Source organism: Schistocerca piceifrons, chromosome 9, assembly GCF_021461385.2.
Source record: "Schistocerca piceifrons isolate TAMUIC-IGC-003096 chromosome 9, iqSchPice1.1, whole genome shotgun sequence".
In the NCBI taxonomy this organism is placed as follows: domain Eukaryota; kingdom Metazoa; phylum Arthropoda; class Insecta; order Orthoptera; family Acrididae; genus Schistocerca; species Schistocerca piceifrons.
In genome coordinates this window covers 174,935,317-174,949,925 of record NC_060146.1, presented here as the reverse complement: position 1 = coordinate 174,949,925, position 14,609 = coordinate 174,935,317, and the positions used below count along the sequence as shown (strand labels likewise).

General features: G+C 40.1%; 1 protein-coding gene across 5 annotated transcripts in view; it reads left to right on the top strand.

Annotated features, from left to right (window-relative positions):
* Nucleotides 1-14,609, top strand: part of LOC124716908 (serine/arginine repetitive matrix protein 2-like) — a 182,455-nt gene that overhangs the window by 126,962 nt on the left and 40,884 nt on the right. For all 5 annotated transcript variants that reach the window (XM_047243473.1, XM_047243474.1, XM_047243470.1 and 2 more), the window contains one exon: nucleotides 8,977-9,249. In XM_047243473.1, the coding sequence (XP_047099429.1) occupies nucleotides 8,977-9,249 (273 nt within the window). The remainder of the gene's footprint in view (nucleotides 1-8,976; nucleotides 9,250-14,609) is intronic.

The window sequence follows — 14,609 nt, the reverse complement described above, 5'->3', positions numbered from 1 at the left end:
ATGTTGATTTGCTTCGAATGAGGAGATGCGTGCCTGGGTATAACCATGGGTCTGTAGGCAACTGCTGACCTTTTTCCATGAAGAGTGACCATCTTGTCTCACAGTGGGATAAATTTATTAACCTGATGGCGATTACTTTTGAAATAATGAATAATTTACTTACTTTTTTCCCGTGTCACCTTTTCATTTGAGTCCTCTTTAAACTTCAATTTTTAACTGGTCTACAGTATGTCCTCATTGTGTTACCAATTAAGCAGCATGCTTTACAGCACCATTGAGAGTGTCAGTTAGACCGTCAGCGAGGGCGCAATACCGCTAGTTCATGCTACTAATAAGACAAGTACACTGTTCACTTATTACAAATTTTTACAAGCTTCAAACAGGAGCGACTGTAGTAATGGATAGGAACTGTGATTGTTGTGTACAGATGCGAGCTGAGTTGGCGACCCTTTGCTCACAGCTCCAGGCTGCTTTGGCTTCCGTCACACAGCTTGAGGCTGCTGCCAAGGGGCGTCACTGTTGGGGATCGAACACGGGGATGCGAGGGACGTTGAGCATGTCCCACGTGTCCTCCAATCGGTCCACTGCTGTGGCCGCCCCAGGTACTGCCTGCACTGAGGTTGCCCCTCACCCGTGGTCGAGTGGGAGATCATTCCAAAGTCTGGAGGCACCAAAAAACTTTCTGAGGGGCCGATCGTAGGGCCTCCCCGGTTCGTTTGATGAACAGGTTTCAGGCGTTAACTGTGGCTGATGATGTCTCTGAGCCAGATGCAGTCGTCCACACTAATCCAGAGGAAGCTGCTCGGCCTCGAAGGTCTGGGCATTCACAGAGGGTGGGTTTGCTGGTAGTTGGGAGCTCAACATTAGGCGCATAATGGGGCCCCTTAGGAACATGTCTGCCAAGGAGGGGAAGGAAGCCAGTGTGCACTCAGTGTGCATTCTGGGGAGGGGGGGGGGGGGGGGTCATTCCGGATGCGGAAAGGGTGCTTCCGGATGCTATGAAGAGTACAGGGTGCAGCCAACTGAAGGTGGTGGCTCATGTTAGTACTAATGGCGTGTGTCGCTTTGGATCGGAGCAGATTCTGTCTGGTTTCGGGCAGCTAGCGGAAAGAGTAAAGACTGCCAGTCTTGCTTCACCATCTGCAGCATCGTCTATAGAACCGACTGTGGTCCTTGGGTGCAGAGCCAAGTGGAGGGTCTGAATCAGAGGCTCAGGCAGTTCTGTGACTGTGTAGGCTGCAGATTCCTTGGCTTGCGCCATCAGGTGGTGGGTTACCGGGTTCCGCTTCATAGGTCAGGAGTCCACTACACACAGAAGGCGGCTACATGGGTAGCGGGGGCTCGGGGGCTGTGTGGATGGGACTGGGCAGTTTTTTAGGTTAGAGGGTCTCAGGGAACCACAGAAGAGACGTCCGTCTGTAAGTGGACAGGTAAAACACAGTAAGGTAGTTGAAGAAACAATTGGTATTGTAGTTGTAAATTGTTGTAGCTGTGTTGGGAAAGAACTAGAGCTCCAAGCCCTAATAGAAAGCACTGAAGCTCAAATAGTTGTAGCTACAGAGAGCTGGCTAAAGCCGGAAATAGGTTCAGCTGAAATTTTTCAAACGATCTAATAGTGTTCAGAAAGGATAGATAAATACAGTTGGTGGTGGGGTATTTATTGCTGTCAGAGGTAGTCTGTCTGGTAGGGAAATTGAAGTAGGTAGTTCGTGTGAAATATTATGGGTGGAGATTATACCTGACAATCGACACCCCGACTCAGAAGATATAGTTGCTGAACAGTTCAAAGAAAACTTGAGTCTCATTTCAAATAGGTACCCCGCTCATACAGTTATAGTCGGTGGTGACTTTAACCTACCCTCGATATGCTGGAAAAATTATACGTTTAAAGCTGGCGGCAGGCATAAAACGTCATTGTACTGAGTGCTTTCGTAGAAAATTATTTAGAACAATTCGTTCATGAGCCCAGTCACAGCATAAATGATTGCAAAAGCATACTTGACCTTTTAGCAACAAATAATCCTGGACAAATAGTGAGTATTGTGAGGAATACAGGGATTAGCAACCACAAGGCAGTTGCTGCTAGGCTGAATACCGTAACACCTACAACCATCAAAAAGAAACGCAAAGTATATCTGTTTAAAAAAGCTGATAAAAATGCTCTTAATGCCTTTTTAAGAGACAGTCTTCACTCCTTCCGATCTGATCATGTAAGTGTAGAAAAGTTGTGGAATGTTTACAGAGAGATAGTGTCGACAGCAATTGAGAGATACATACCACGTAAATTAATAAGTGATGGTACTGGTCCACCATGGTACACAAAACGTGTCAGATCGCTGTTGCAGAAGCAAAGGAAAAAGCATGCTAAATTTAAAAGAATGCAGAATCCCCAAGATTGGCAAAGTTTTACAGAAGTTCAAAATATGGTGTGTACTTCAGTGCGAGATGTTTTTAATAATTTCCACAATGAAATTCTGTCTCGAAATCTGGCAGAAAACCCAAAGAGATTCTGGTTATACATAAAACACACCAGTGGTAAGACGCAGTCAATACCTCCACTGCGCAATAACAATGGGGAAGTCACTGATGACAGCACCACTAAAGCAGAGTTATTAAACACGGTTTTCCGAAACTCCTTCACCAAAGAAGACCAAGTAAATATTCCTGAATTCCAATCAAGAACAACTGCCAAGATGAGAAACATAGAAGTAGATATACTCGGAGTAACGAAGCAGCTTAAATAATTTAATAAAGGCAAGGCCTCCGGTCCAGATTGTATACCAGTCAGGTTCCTCTCAGAGTATGCTGATAAAATAGCTCCATATTTAGCAATTATATACAACCACTCGCTCACAGAAAGATCCGTATCTAAAGACTGGAAAATTACTCAAGTCACCCAAAAAGGGAAGTAGGAGTGATCCGCTGAATTCCAGGCCTATATCACTAATGTCAATTTGCAGTAGCATTTTGGAACATATACTGTATTCAAACATTATGAAATACCTCTAAGAAAAGGATTTATTGAAATATAGTCAGCACGGTTGCAGAAAATACATTCTTGTGAAACACAACTAGCTCTTTGTACTCATGAAGTAATAAGTGCTATCGACAGGGGATGTCAAATTGATTCCATATTTTTAGATTTCGACACTGTTCCTTACAAGCGTCTTCTAACCAAACTGCGTGCCTGCGAAGTATCGCCTCAGTTGTGCCACTGGATTCGTGATTTCCTGTCAGAAAGGTCACAGTTCGTAGTAATAGACGGAAAGTCATCGAGTAAAACAGAAGTAATATCTGGCATTCCCCAAGGAAGTGTTATGGCCCTATTGTTCCTGATCTATGTTAAGTACATAGGAGACAATCTGAGTAGCCGCCTTAGCTTGTTTGCAGATGATGCTGTCATTTACTGTCTTGTAAAGTCATCAGATGATCAAAACGACTTGCAAAATGATTTAGATAAGATATCTATATGGTGCAAAAAGTGGCAATTGACCCTGAATAAGGAAAAGTGTGAAGTTATTACGTGAGTACTAAAAGAAATCAGCTAAATTTCGATTACGCGATAACTCACACAAATCTGAAGGCTGTAAATTCAACTAAATACTTAGGAATTACAAATAACCTAAATTGGAATGATCACATAGATAATATTGTGGGTAGAGCAAACCAAAGACTGTGATTCATTGACAGAACACTTAGAAGGTGCAACAGGTCTACTAAATAGACTGCTTACACCACACTTGTCCACCCTATTCTGGAGTATTGCTGTGCGGTGTGGGATCCGCATCAGGTGGTACTGACAGATGACATCGAAAAAGTACACGGAAGGGCAGCTCGTTTTGTGTTATCGGGGAGATAGTGTCACAGACATGATATGTGAATTGGAGTGGCAATCATTAAAACAAAGGCATTTTTCGTGGGCGACGGGATCTTCTCATGAAATTTAAAACACCAGTTTTCTCCTGCGATTGTGAAAACATTGTGTTGGCACCCACCTACATAGGGAGAAATGATCATCATGATAAAATAAGAGAAATCAGGGCTTGCACAGAAAAAATTAAGTGCTCGTTTTTCCTGCGTGTCATTCAAGAGTGGAACAGTAGAGAGACAGCTTGAAGGTGGTTCATTAAACCCTCTGCCAGGCACTTTATTGTGAATAGCAGAGTAATCACGTAGATGTAGATGTGATTTATTTTGCCAAAGCTTTGTCCATATCGGTTTCCATGGCTTAGGTGATGTTTGTAAGTGAAATAAAACACCATAACGGTTTCCAATAAATTGTGTTAACTTTTTTAGTCAATCTTGGCATACTTCATATCAGTAAAACAGTTTGTGTGCATGATTATTCAGAATATATTAAAAATAAAAATAAAAAATTGTTGAAGAGTCCCTGAAAGAAAGAAAGAAGAGAAGGAAGGTGGTCACCTAATATTCAGGGTTGTTCTGTTGTCACCTAATATTCAGGGTTGTTCTGTTGTCACCTAATATTCAGGGTTGTTCTGTTGTCAGGTAAATACCATATTTGTTTCACAGTTGTTGCATTTTAGTCTATAAACTCCAAAGGCAGTGACGTATATGTGTGCTCTTATTGTGTTCTGTGACTGAATCTGTTTTTTAGGTTTGCTTGCAGGATTTGTCAAGTACTTGCCCTCAGTAAGATCAGACAATGTATTTGTTCTTCTCTTTATTTTGCATATGGTTGAGTGCGGTTTTGTCTTTTAATTTACTTTTATTCATTGAGAGCAAAATTGTGAAGTAAGAGGCATTTTTCAATGCTTGTAGTTTTTATACACTGCTGATAAAAGATAGAGCTCATCATCCTCAAAGAAACAGAAAACTTTACACACACCAAACAGATCTGAATAATACCATCTTTTCACAGTTATGAGATGTGTTTTTCTCAGTTTCGTGATTTGAAACCTATGCGATACTATTGCTGCAGAGGCCAACATTTTTGCATTGTTTAATAGATTAATATAGTGATTATCTTACATATAAAGACGAAGCTTTTGCTATTGAGGTTTTGTAAAAATTATTTTGAGCAATCCCAAAAAGCAGGGCTTAGCAAACAATATTTGTATTGGAAGAGACTCGAGAGTTCTCGATGTGCAGAACCGCTCGATATGGTACTGACCTTGCTCGAACAGTCACTTGACATTTGATACAAGGTACTAGTGCAAGAGATACACAAGAAATTATGAACTAGCCCTGACAACAATCAATGCTCTGCTTGAAAATTGACAGTTTTGTGAAACACAGGAAGATATAACATTAAATTCTATAAACTTAACAAGCTTCTGTTGCATTTGAACAGGTTTGCCTAAAATTTCTCATACATCTATGGCTACCCTTTACAGATATTTAGATTGCTTTTTATGTAAAAATAACATTCAAAGGTGAAAATCTTGTCCTAAAAAACCATTACTTGATACTGAACGCAAGGCAATATTTTATTGATTACGAGACACTATGATGATTTACCAGCTGGGTTGCAAATGGAAAATTTAGTCACTGTTCGCATATTATAATACAGGGGAAATACATTTAAGTTAATACGAGGCATGTTTCTTAAGTAAGGTCCGTTTGAACGTGAGTACACAAAGGTCATTTCAAAAAAGAAAATTTATTTTCAGAAAGTACATACGTCACTCTATTTTTCTACATAGCTGTCAAGTTTGTTCAAACACATATCATACCTCTCAATCAATTTTAAAATACCCTCTTCATAAAAACTTGCCACGTGCTCCGATAATAGAGTGTTCACTGCCGTTTTCACATCGTCGTCGTCATTGTAACGGTTGCCACTGAGGTATCGTTTGAGGTGGAGGAACAGATGGTAATCGCTTGGTCCAAGATCAGGACTGTAGGGTGGGTAGTCTAAAACTTCCCAGCCAAAACTGTCCAATAAATGGCGGGTCTGACCTGCAGTGTGAGGTCTTGCATTGTCATGGAGAAGGACAATTCCCTTTGTCAACATGCCATGTCTTTTGTTTTGAATCGCTCTGTGTAGTTTTCTCAGGGTTTTGCAGTATGCTTCTGCATTGATAGTGGTTCCTCATCGCATGAAGTCGACCAACAAAACACCATGCCTATCCCAAAACACCTACACCATGATTTTGTGCTGGGACAGAGCCTGTTTGGCCTTCATCTTTACAGGCAAGTGTATGTGTTTCCATTCCATGCTCTGTTGCTTCGATTCGGGCATGATATGCGAAACCCGTGTTTCGTCTCCAGTTACAGTCTGACTCAAGAAGTCGTCATCTTCTTCATGATAACGAGTCTTAAGAAACAAGAATTTTATTGAAAATTTTACAAATTCCTCTTAAAAGAAATTGAGCAGAGATGAAATAATCTGAGAATGAAGTCTTTCGCAATGGCAGTGATACGTTAAACATTCTTGGTTTTCTTGCCGCATCAATTATTGTTGCGCTATATGCAGTAAAATAGGAAGAGTCCTGTGTAGACGGGTATAAGGCCGACTTTTTGTCGTCCTAAGAAAATTAAGGAGATGATGTGCTCTGTTAAGGACAGCCTCAGCCTCAGGGTCCCTGGAATTTATAATATCCCCTGTGAATGTGGAAGCAAATATATAGGTCAGACCGTTCATATCAGTTCCGACTGTTGTGCAGAACGCCAATGGCATATTAAGAATAGAGAACTATAGAAATCGCCAATTGCGGAGCACAGCCTCACTAACAAACATAAAATACAGTTTGATGGTGCATGGAACGAGTGCTCGATGCAGAGAAGCAGCAGAGACATTCCTTGCAGTGTTTATGTTCCCATGGAAGTGGTGGCACTACCAACGCAGACATTGACACCATCTGCAACAGCAGTATGTAATGACCAACCAATCAGAAGCCTTCCCAGGGCTATATGAGGCCACCACAGCAGCAGTGAACAGTCAGTTGCTCCTGATGATGACAATGGAGGCTACGGTTAAAAGCTCAAGATTTTATCCCGAATTGATGTGGCAAGAAAATCGAGTGTGTTTTACATACATGAAATAATCGGCTACAATACACTCAACAGAATGTATACAAATTATATTTTATATAGTTTGTTTTTATACTAATTATATCTTATTACTATTAATAAGTGGAACAAAAAAGTATTTAAATAAAACAGTTACATATGTGACTCAAGTCAAAGGAAACAGTATGCATGAACCTAGAATACAGACATCTTTGATATCAAAGTACATTGCTGACCTTGTAAAGTATGCTGTCTTATCTGTATCACAATGATAATGTGCTAAAAAACAGTTAAACGTTTAAGTAAAATTTCCACAAAAACCTACGGAAATTGGCTGAGGGCACAATTAAAAATTATACATAAGTGCGGACAACACAAAAAGAAATTGCGTACATGTCTCGTAGCATATAGTCTTGTGTTTTGTATGTCCCATTGTATATCTTCTGTAGGACTGCTGAAGATGGGCATGTAGATTGATAGACCCAACACCAATAATCTGGCCAAATACAAAAACTTTTAATCATGTGCATCTTCACATTTTAGAATTTTTATTCTAAATGAAAATATAGAACATTGTACTTTAGGCTACATTATGTATTTTTTCAAAATTTGCAAAGCTATACAGGAATAATCTGCAATGCAGATATCTGTAGCTTGCTATAATTTTTTCTGTTGGGTGTTCCTTTTGATACCATTAATTATTTTGTTAATCCTATGAAAGTACACGTAGTACACTTACCTATAGCTGTTTTCCTTTACTCCATTTAAGGGAATATGACCTACCACTTTTGTACTCCCCTGGTATCCAGTGGTAGTCCATTGCTCTGGCAGTAGTTTCTGTTTGTCATGAAATATAGCTTTTAGGGTTATGAAAAGTATACAAATCACCAAATAATGTCGTTTTAAAGGTCATAGGGAAGTATGCTTACCACCAAAGTAGCTCTTCCACAAAACCTGGCAGTATACTTATCACAAAATTTACATTTGTTTTTGGACTTTCAGAAGAATATTTACCACCAACTTAGTTGCTTTACAGCATTTGTGGGAATATGTCTTTTTGATCTCTGCATGTGCCTGAGACTATACCAGGTGTGTGAAAATTGCTTCAACAATCATTTTTTGTTTGTAGATCTGACAATAATTTTCTGTTTGTTGTGAGATGACTGCTGTTGTCAGTTGTGGAGTCAGAACAAATTACTTTGTTTCTAAAGCACGTATTATTGTGTCTTGCGTAAATTCATTTCTTTATTGTGGCAATGTTAGGAAAAGGATAGATTGCTACTCACCATATAGTGAAGATGTTAAGTCGCAGTCAAGTGTAACTAAAAGACCGCCAAACAAGTAAACTTTTGACCAAAAACATCACTACTTTCGTGGGCTGCCGAGGCCTCGCTTTTGTGAATGTGTGTGTGTGTGTGTGTGTGTGTGTGTGTGTGTGTGTGTGTGTGTGTGTGTGTGTGTGTGTGTGTGGTCTTTTTGTTGTGCCTGTCTGCGACTCAACGCCTCTATTATACGGTGAGTAGTTACCTATCCTTTTCGTAATATTGTCATTATTCCATGTTGGATTTTTCTTTAATCTGTGATAAACAAAGTTTCTTTGATTGTTTTCACCTTGTGGTAAGTACAGTATAAAAACTCAAAATGCAATGTGGTGATTTCCTCTTCGCTTCCCCGCCATATATAATGACAACACACGTACCACAATAGTTTAACAGCTCACAAAAGAACTGTGGAAGACATACATTGTACCATAGTTATCAGAGCTAATCACAAAAATAAAATCATCAGTAAACAACAATCACAAATTTGGTAAGATACGAAAAAAATTAACTTCACAGCATCGCTACAAAAAATGTGCCAACAAAGGGGTTATGTTGCTCTGTTACATTGAAAGAAAAGGTTTGCCACAATTAAAGGGACATACTTACTGTTCTTTTAATTTTGTAAAAGACACTTTATTTTCTGTTTCCTCATTTATTAAGCAAGACGCTGTTCATACAGGGAAGTTACCCGGTCGGCCCGTCGCAGCCGATTGCAGCACCTGTGGCGCCTCCCCACCCAGCTGTCGCCCCCGCTGTGCCAGTCGCTCCCATAGCCGCTCCTGCACCTGTGGCAGCTCCGGCACCAGCTCAGCCGTATGTACCGCCACAGCCCGTGCCACCCGGATCTGGAACATTCAACTTCGTCCCGCCACCAAAGTCTAAAGCCCAGACAAAGCGCGAGAGGCAACTCGCGGAGTTCCAGTTTGTCCGACCTGCCGTCAAACCAACTGTTGTGAGTAATTTGTTTATTGCTTGTATATGTTTTTGTATGTGTGGTAGCAAAACCCAAATAACTGCACACAGTACAAATCTAGATGAGTAGCACAATATACGAAAAAAGATAGAAACGTAATTAAAGAACTAACAGCAGAACTAGGATTAATACCTCTGAATAAAAAAAAAGAAGAAGAAAAAACAATAGATGAATACAAAAGGAAATGGGAAAACTTCATCAGTGGGATGGAGGATGACAGACTACTAAAAGCACTGTACGAATACCAACCAACAGGATGAAAAACATAAGGGGCTCCAAAAGCAGGTGGAAGAACTTGGACTGGTAAGTAGTAATAACAGTTCAAAGCCTAATATATTCAGATGATGATGATGATGATGATGATAAACTAGATAGGATACTGACCCTGCAACTCTTTTAGAAGATATGAGGGTGGCTTGGTAAATATGGTAAATTTCCATGAAGATGGTGGCAATGCTTCTGAAAAACCTTGAAAATCTCAAATTCTCTGGGAATTTCATTTTACCTGGAAAAATTAGGAAATTTGAGGAATTTCATAGAATCTTGGGGAATTCTGCATTATTAACCTAGCATTAAAATTGAATTTTATCGAGTATTATAAATAAAAAAAACTTTAAAATACATAATATTTCAAGTTGTGTTAATTTTATGAATATTAGTGGCCATACTGATGGAAAAAAAGGAACATTTTTGTTGCGTCATCATAGCTCGGAAGTTTGCTTGTTTCAAGTAGCATAACATTTTAATTTGAAGGGTTGGAGTATTGCAGAAAACAGAATTGGGTGAAGTTCAAGCAGACTCTACACTGTCATTGAAGACCATTTACTTTTGGATTAATGAATTTAAATGTGCTTGAACAAGTACAGAAGATGAAGTGCATTCCAGTTGTCTTATTGGGATCACAACAATGGAAGCCATTGACAAAACCTGTGAGATGGTAATGCAAGGCTGCTGAAAAAAAAATACATAAAATTGCTGAGACTGTAGGCATCTCAAATGAGTGAGTGAGTGCATAATATCCTACACGGAGAATTGGCTGTGGGGAAGCTGTGTGCGATGTAGGTGATGGGATTGTTCAGTCAACCAAAAGTGCATCCAGCAAAACGAACCAGTGAGCCTACACTTCAAAGATTCAGCAGACAAACTGATTATCAATAATATAGACAAATGTGAGTTACTAGCAAAATACTTCAAAAATCATCTAAATTGTGAGGAACCAACACAACAACTAATTTTCAAACAGCATCAAATGGAAACCTACCTTCAGAACCACCGCCACAGCATCAAATTGAATGATACGTAGGTCAGCTGAAAAACAACAGAGTGCCAGATGAAAATGAGACGTTAGCTGAGATGTGGAAATGGGGAGGGAAGTCGGCAGCTAAAACCATTTATGAGATTGTTGAAGATTCCTGGGAGAAAGAAAAAATGCCGGACAACTGGAACCAAGCTGTAATATATCCTCTATATGAGGAGGGCGACAGGATGGACACCAACAATTACCAAGGCGTATACCTACTTCCAGTGACCAAAAAAATTATATCCAAAGCTCTACTGAATAAGATGGAAGATAAAAGTCAGAATGCACAATTGGTGAGTTCCAAGCAGGGTTCAGAAAAGATGGATTTTGCCAAGAGCAAATTTTTAACTTCAAAATAATCCTCAGGATCAGAAAAATGTGGAATCTTAAAACATTTGTTGCATTCATGGATTTCAAAAAAAGCATATGAATCTGTGGATGGACAGACAGAAAGACAGTAAATATTCCTAACACTGGAAGATGTAATTATCAACAGAACCACCAGACAGCTAGTCAAACACACAATCACAGACGCAAATTCAAAAGTTAAATTCCTGGGAGACGTTTCTGAACCCTTCAGAATTAAAACAGGTGTTTGGCAGAGCGATGGGCTCTTACCGGCTCTCTTCAATGTGGTCCTAGACATGGTCATAAGAAGGTGGGATAAAGAACGACAAGAGAAACACATCAAGGGAATTAGTCTAGGACAAGAGCAGCAAGATTTGAGGTGAAATGTCTCACTTCGATGATAGTGCAATAACAGGGTGGCAATCCTTCTGGAAAACCTGAAATTCTCTGGGAATTATATTTTACCTGGAAAAATCAGGGAAAACTCAGGAAATGTCAGGAATTTCATAAAATCTCTGGGAATTCTGTGTTTTTTAATCTAACATTGGAATTTGGTTTTATTGAGTTTTAATTAAAATCACAAATTTTAAAATACTTAATATTTCAAAGTGTGTTAATTATGTTAATATTATTCCACATAAATTTTCAATGTTAAAAAACTGTGGTCAAACTACTGCTCATGGATATACTTCAGTCTAGAGGAAAAAAAAGTCGTTATTGTGATATCACCCCTTTCCCTCTCACTGCTAATCTGAAACATCTTATGACATCATCTTGCACCCCATACATAAAATCACAGGGAAATTTCTTCCCAATTTTGAGTAGCCATCCTGAATAATTTCTAATGACTAAAACAGATGTAAAGATAATGATAGAAAAACTTCCCGCTGTTGCAGCTGAAACCACATTACTAATATTGTCTGTGAAAATGGCATACATTGCACTGAAACACAGAAAAATAGAGAAAAATATATTCAAACACAACACTGAAGCATCACAAGAGTTGATAAGTTTAAGTATTTGGGAGAATAGATACAATCAAATGGGTTAGGTAACACCACAAGTAAAGAAAAATGGAGAAAATGGATTTAGCGTACAAACTTGCCAAAATCTGATGTAATAAAAGATCGGATTTTTCCAGGCAAAAATTAAATCCTACACAGCAGTAATTAATTAGGAAGTACTTTATGGATCTGAACATCCAACACTAAATAAAAGAAGTGAATGGCAAGAACTGGGAAAGAAAGAAAGGAAAATTCTTGGAAAAATTGTAGAACCCGAAAACATCAAAAGTGACAACTGGACGAAGAGGAGAAATGAAGATCGAGATGGTCTACTTTGCTCTTGGTGACAGTTTTGCAGTGGCCGTTCATCCTGGTGGGCATATGGATGGTAGTAATACCAATATAAAAAGCTGTGTAGTGATTGCAGCAGACTTGGTAAATAACATATGGCTGCTTTCACAGGTGTCCTGGCCCCTGATGGGGTAGGATAAAACTGTGACAGGATTGGAATTGGAAATTCTGGATGGGTAGATTGGGCAGGTTTTGCACCTGGATCTTCCACAGTGATGTAATCCTTATGGCAAGGGGTTGGGATTAGGAGTGGCATAGGGATGGACTACGATGTCGTGGAGGTTGGGTGGGCACCACTTTAGGAGGGGTGGCAAGTACCTCGAGTAGGATATCCCTCATTTCAGGGCATGATGACAGGTAATCAAAGCCCTGGCGAAGGATGTGATTCAGTTGTACCTGCGAAGGATGTGATTCAGTTGTACCAGTCCAGGGTGGTAGGGAGTTTCCACTGTCTGTAGATAAGTTCAGTGATACATGTTTAGTCTTGGGGTCTGTAGTAGTTGGTTGTTCCTTGGTTTGAAATAATAACTGTTATAAACTGTGTGGATACATCACTTTATCAATACTACTATCTTAGCGTAGCATGAATACCCAACGTTAATGGTGAACTCTACATGTTTGGAATACGTAGCCTGTTCGGAAGCAACCTTGCTGCGACATTTCAACCACCTGATTTACGTGAAACAACCAGCTGCAGTGCATTGCATGTTTCTTACGGATCTTGTTGTCATATCTCTATGAGGGACACACCACCTACGATCGAGCCACCTATAGGTGCAATAATCAGCAGTCTGGATTAAACCCGTACCATTCTGGCAGCAAATCCCTATATTATGGTTCTCGCAGTTAGCCAGTTTGTGTTGGTGCAGGTGACAGGGGATGAGGCTAGGTACAGCTACCTTGTCACAGCACTAAACAAGGGCATAGCTATGGAGGTGCAAGACATTATGGTTGTGCTGCCGAGCTTCGATCAGTGTGTGGCGATTAAGGGTGCTCTGATCACCCACCTGATGCAGCTTGAGGTGAAAAGGTGTACCGAGGACATGGGAGAGTGCACACCCTGGTAGTTGCTTCATTGCCTGTGGATTCTTGTGAGCAATGCTGTCAGTGATGATATATATTACGGAACATCTGGCTGTCACAACTACCACCTGAAGCGCAGGAAATATTAACGGTGTGCGCCAGTGATTTTAGATGCACTCACTCAAACTGCATTTCAGAGATATATCCTATCACAAATGCTGCAATTGTATGCCCACAGGTGGATAGCACCTGTGTAGTGCCCCTCATATCTATATCAGTGCAAATTGATAAGTTATGCCCCAAGTCACCAATTTGCAAACATTGTGCCCTGTTGGTACCAGAAGTTTGGTTTGGAAGCATGGAAATGAAACACACTATGTGATATGGGGACTGCTACGGTGAGACAGTGACAACAGCGTCTAGCTTATTGAATGGCAGCTTTCGCTTTATTCGTCATAAAGCGATACATGAAACAGCAGTTTTTGTTAGATGCGGGAGCAGAGGTGTCAGTGTGTCCAGCTGCTTTTCTGCCATGCCGCAGCTGCAGTGACCACCACCTTTTCTCCGCCGACAATTCTTTGATGTAATGTATGGTTTTGTAAGACGTGTTTCTCTTTCTAGATCTAAGGCATAAGTTGGAGTGGCAGATGCGAGCCATCCTTGTCTGGAGGCCAATTTCTTGTCATTTTATGGTGTTTTACCAACCCCAACACTCCTATCAGTTTAACCAACTATGGAAGACTGTGCTGTGTCACTGGTATTACTGTACGAACCACAACATACCACATTGTACTATATACTCCCTACCCCAGGACCTTCAATCCATTCATGGCCTCATCAATTACTACCTGAAAAGCTTACGGTAGTAAAAAAAGAGTTTTTGTCCATGATTGCATAAGGAATTTGTCGACCCTAAAGCAGTATCTGGGGCGAGCTGTTACAGGTTGTACCAAAGAAGAACAATGGTTGATGTCTGTGCAGTGGCTACCAACAACTCAATGTGAGCACAGTCCAAATGGGTATCCAATTCCACACATTGAGGACTTTGCACACAACGTATATGGCAAATACATCTTTTGTGTGTGCATATCATCAGATACTTGTCATGCCTGAAGATATAGACAAAATTGCTATTACTACTCTGTTCGGTTTCTTTGGGTTTATGGGAGTGCCCTTCGGACTATGCACCACCACAAATGTTCCAACATTTCATGGAGGTATACTGTCGATATTTTGGTGATGTCTGTTTCAGAATCGGAACATGTGGAGCATTTCTGCCAAATATTCAACCAACTTTGTTCGCAGGGACTTAT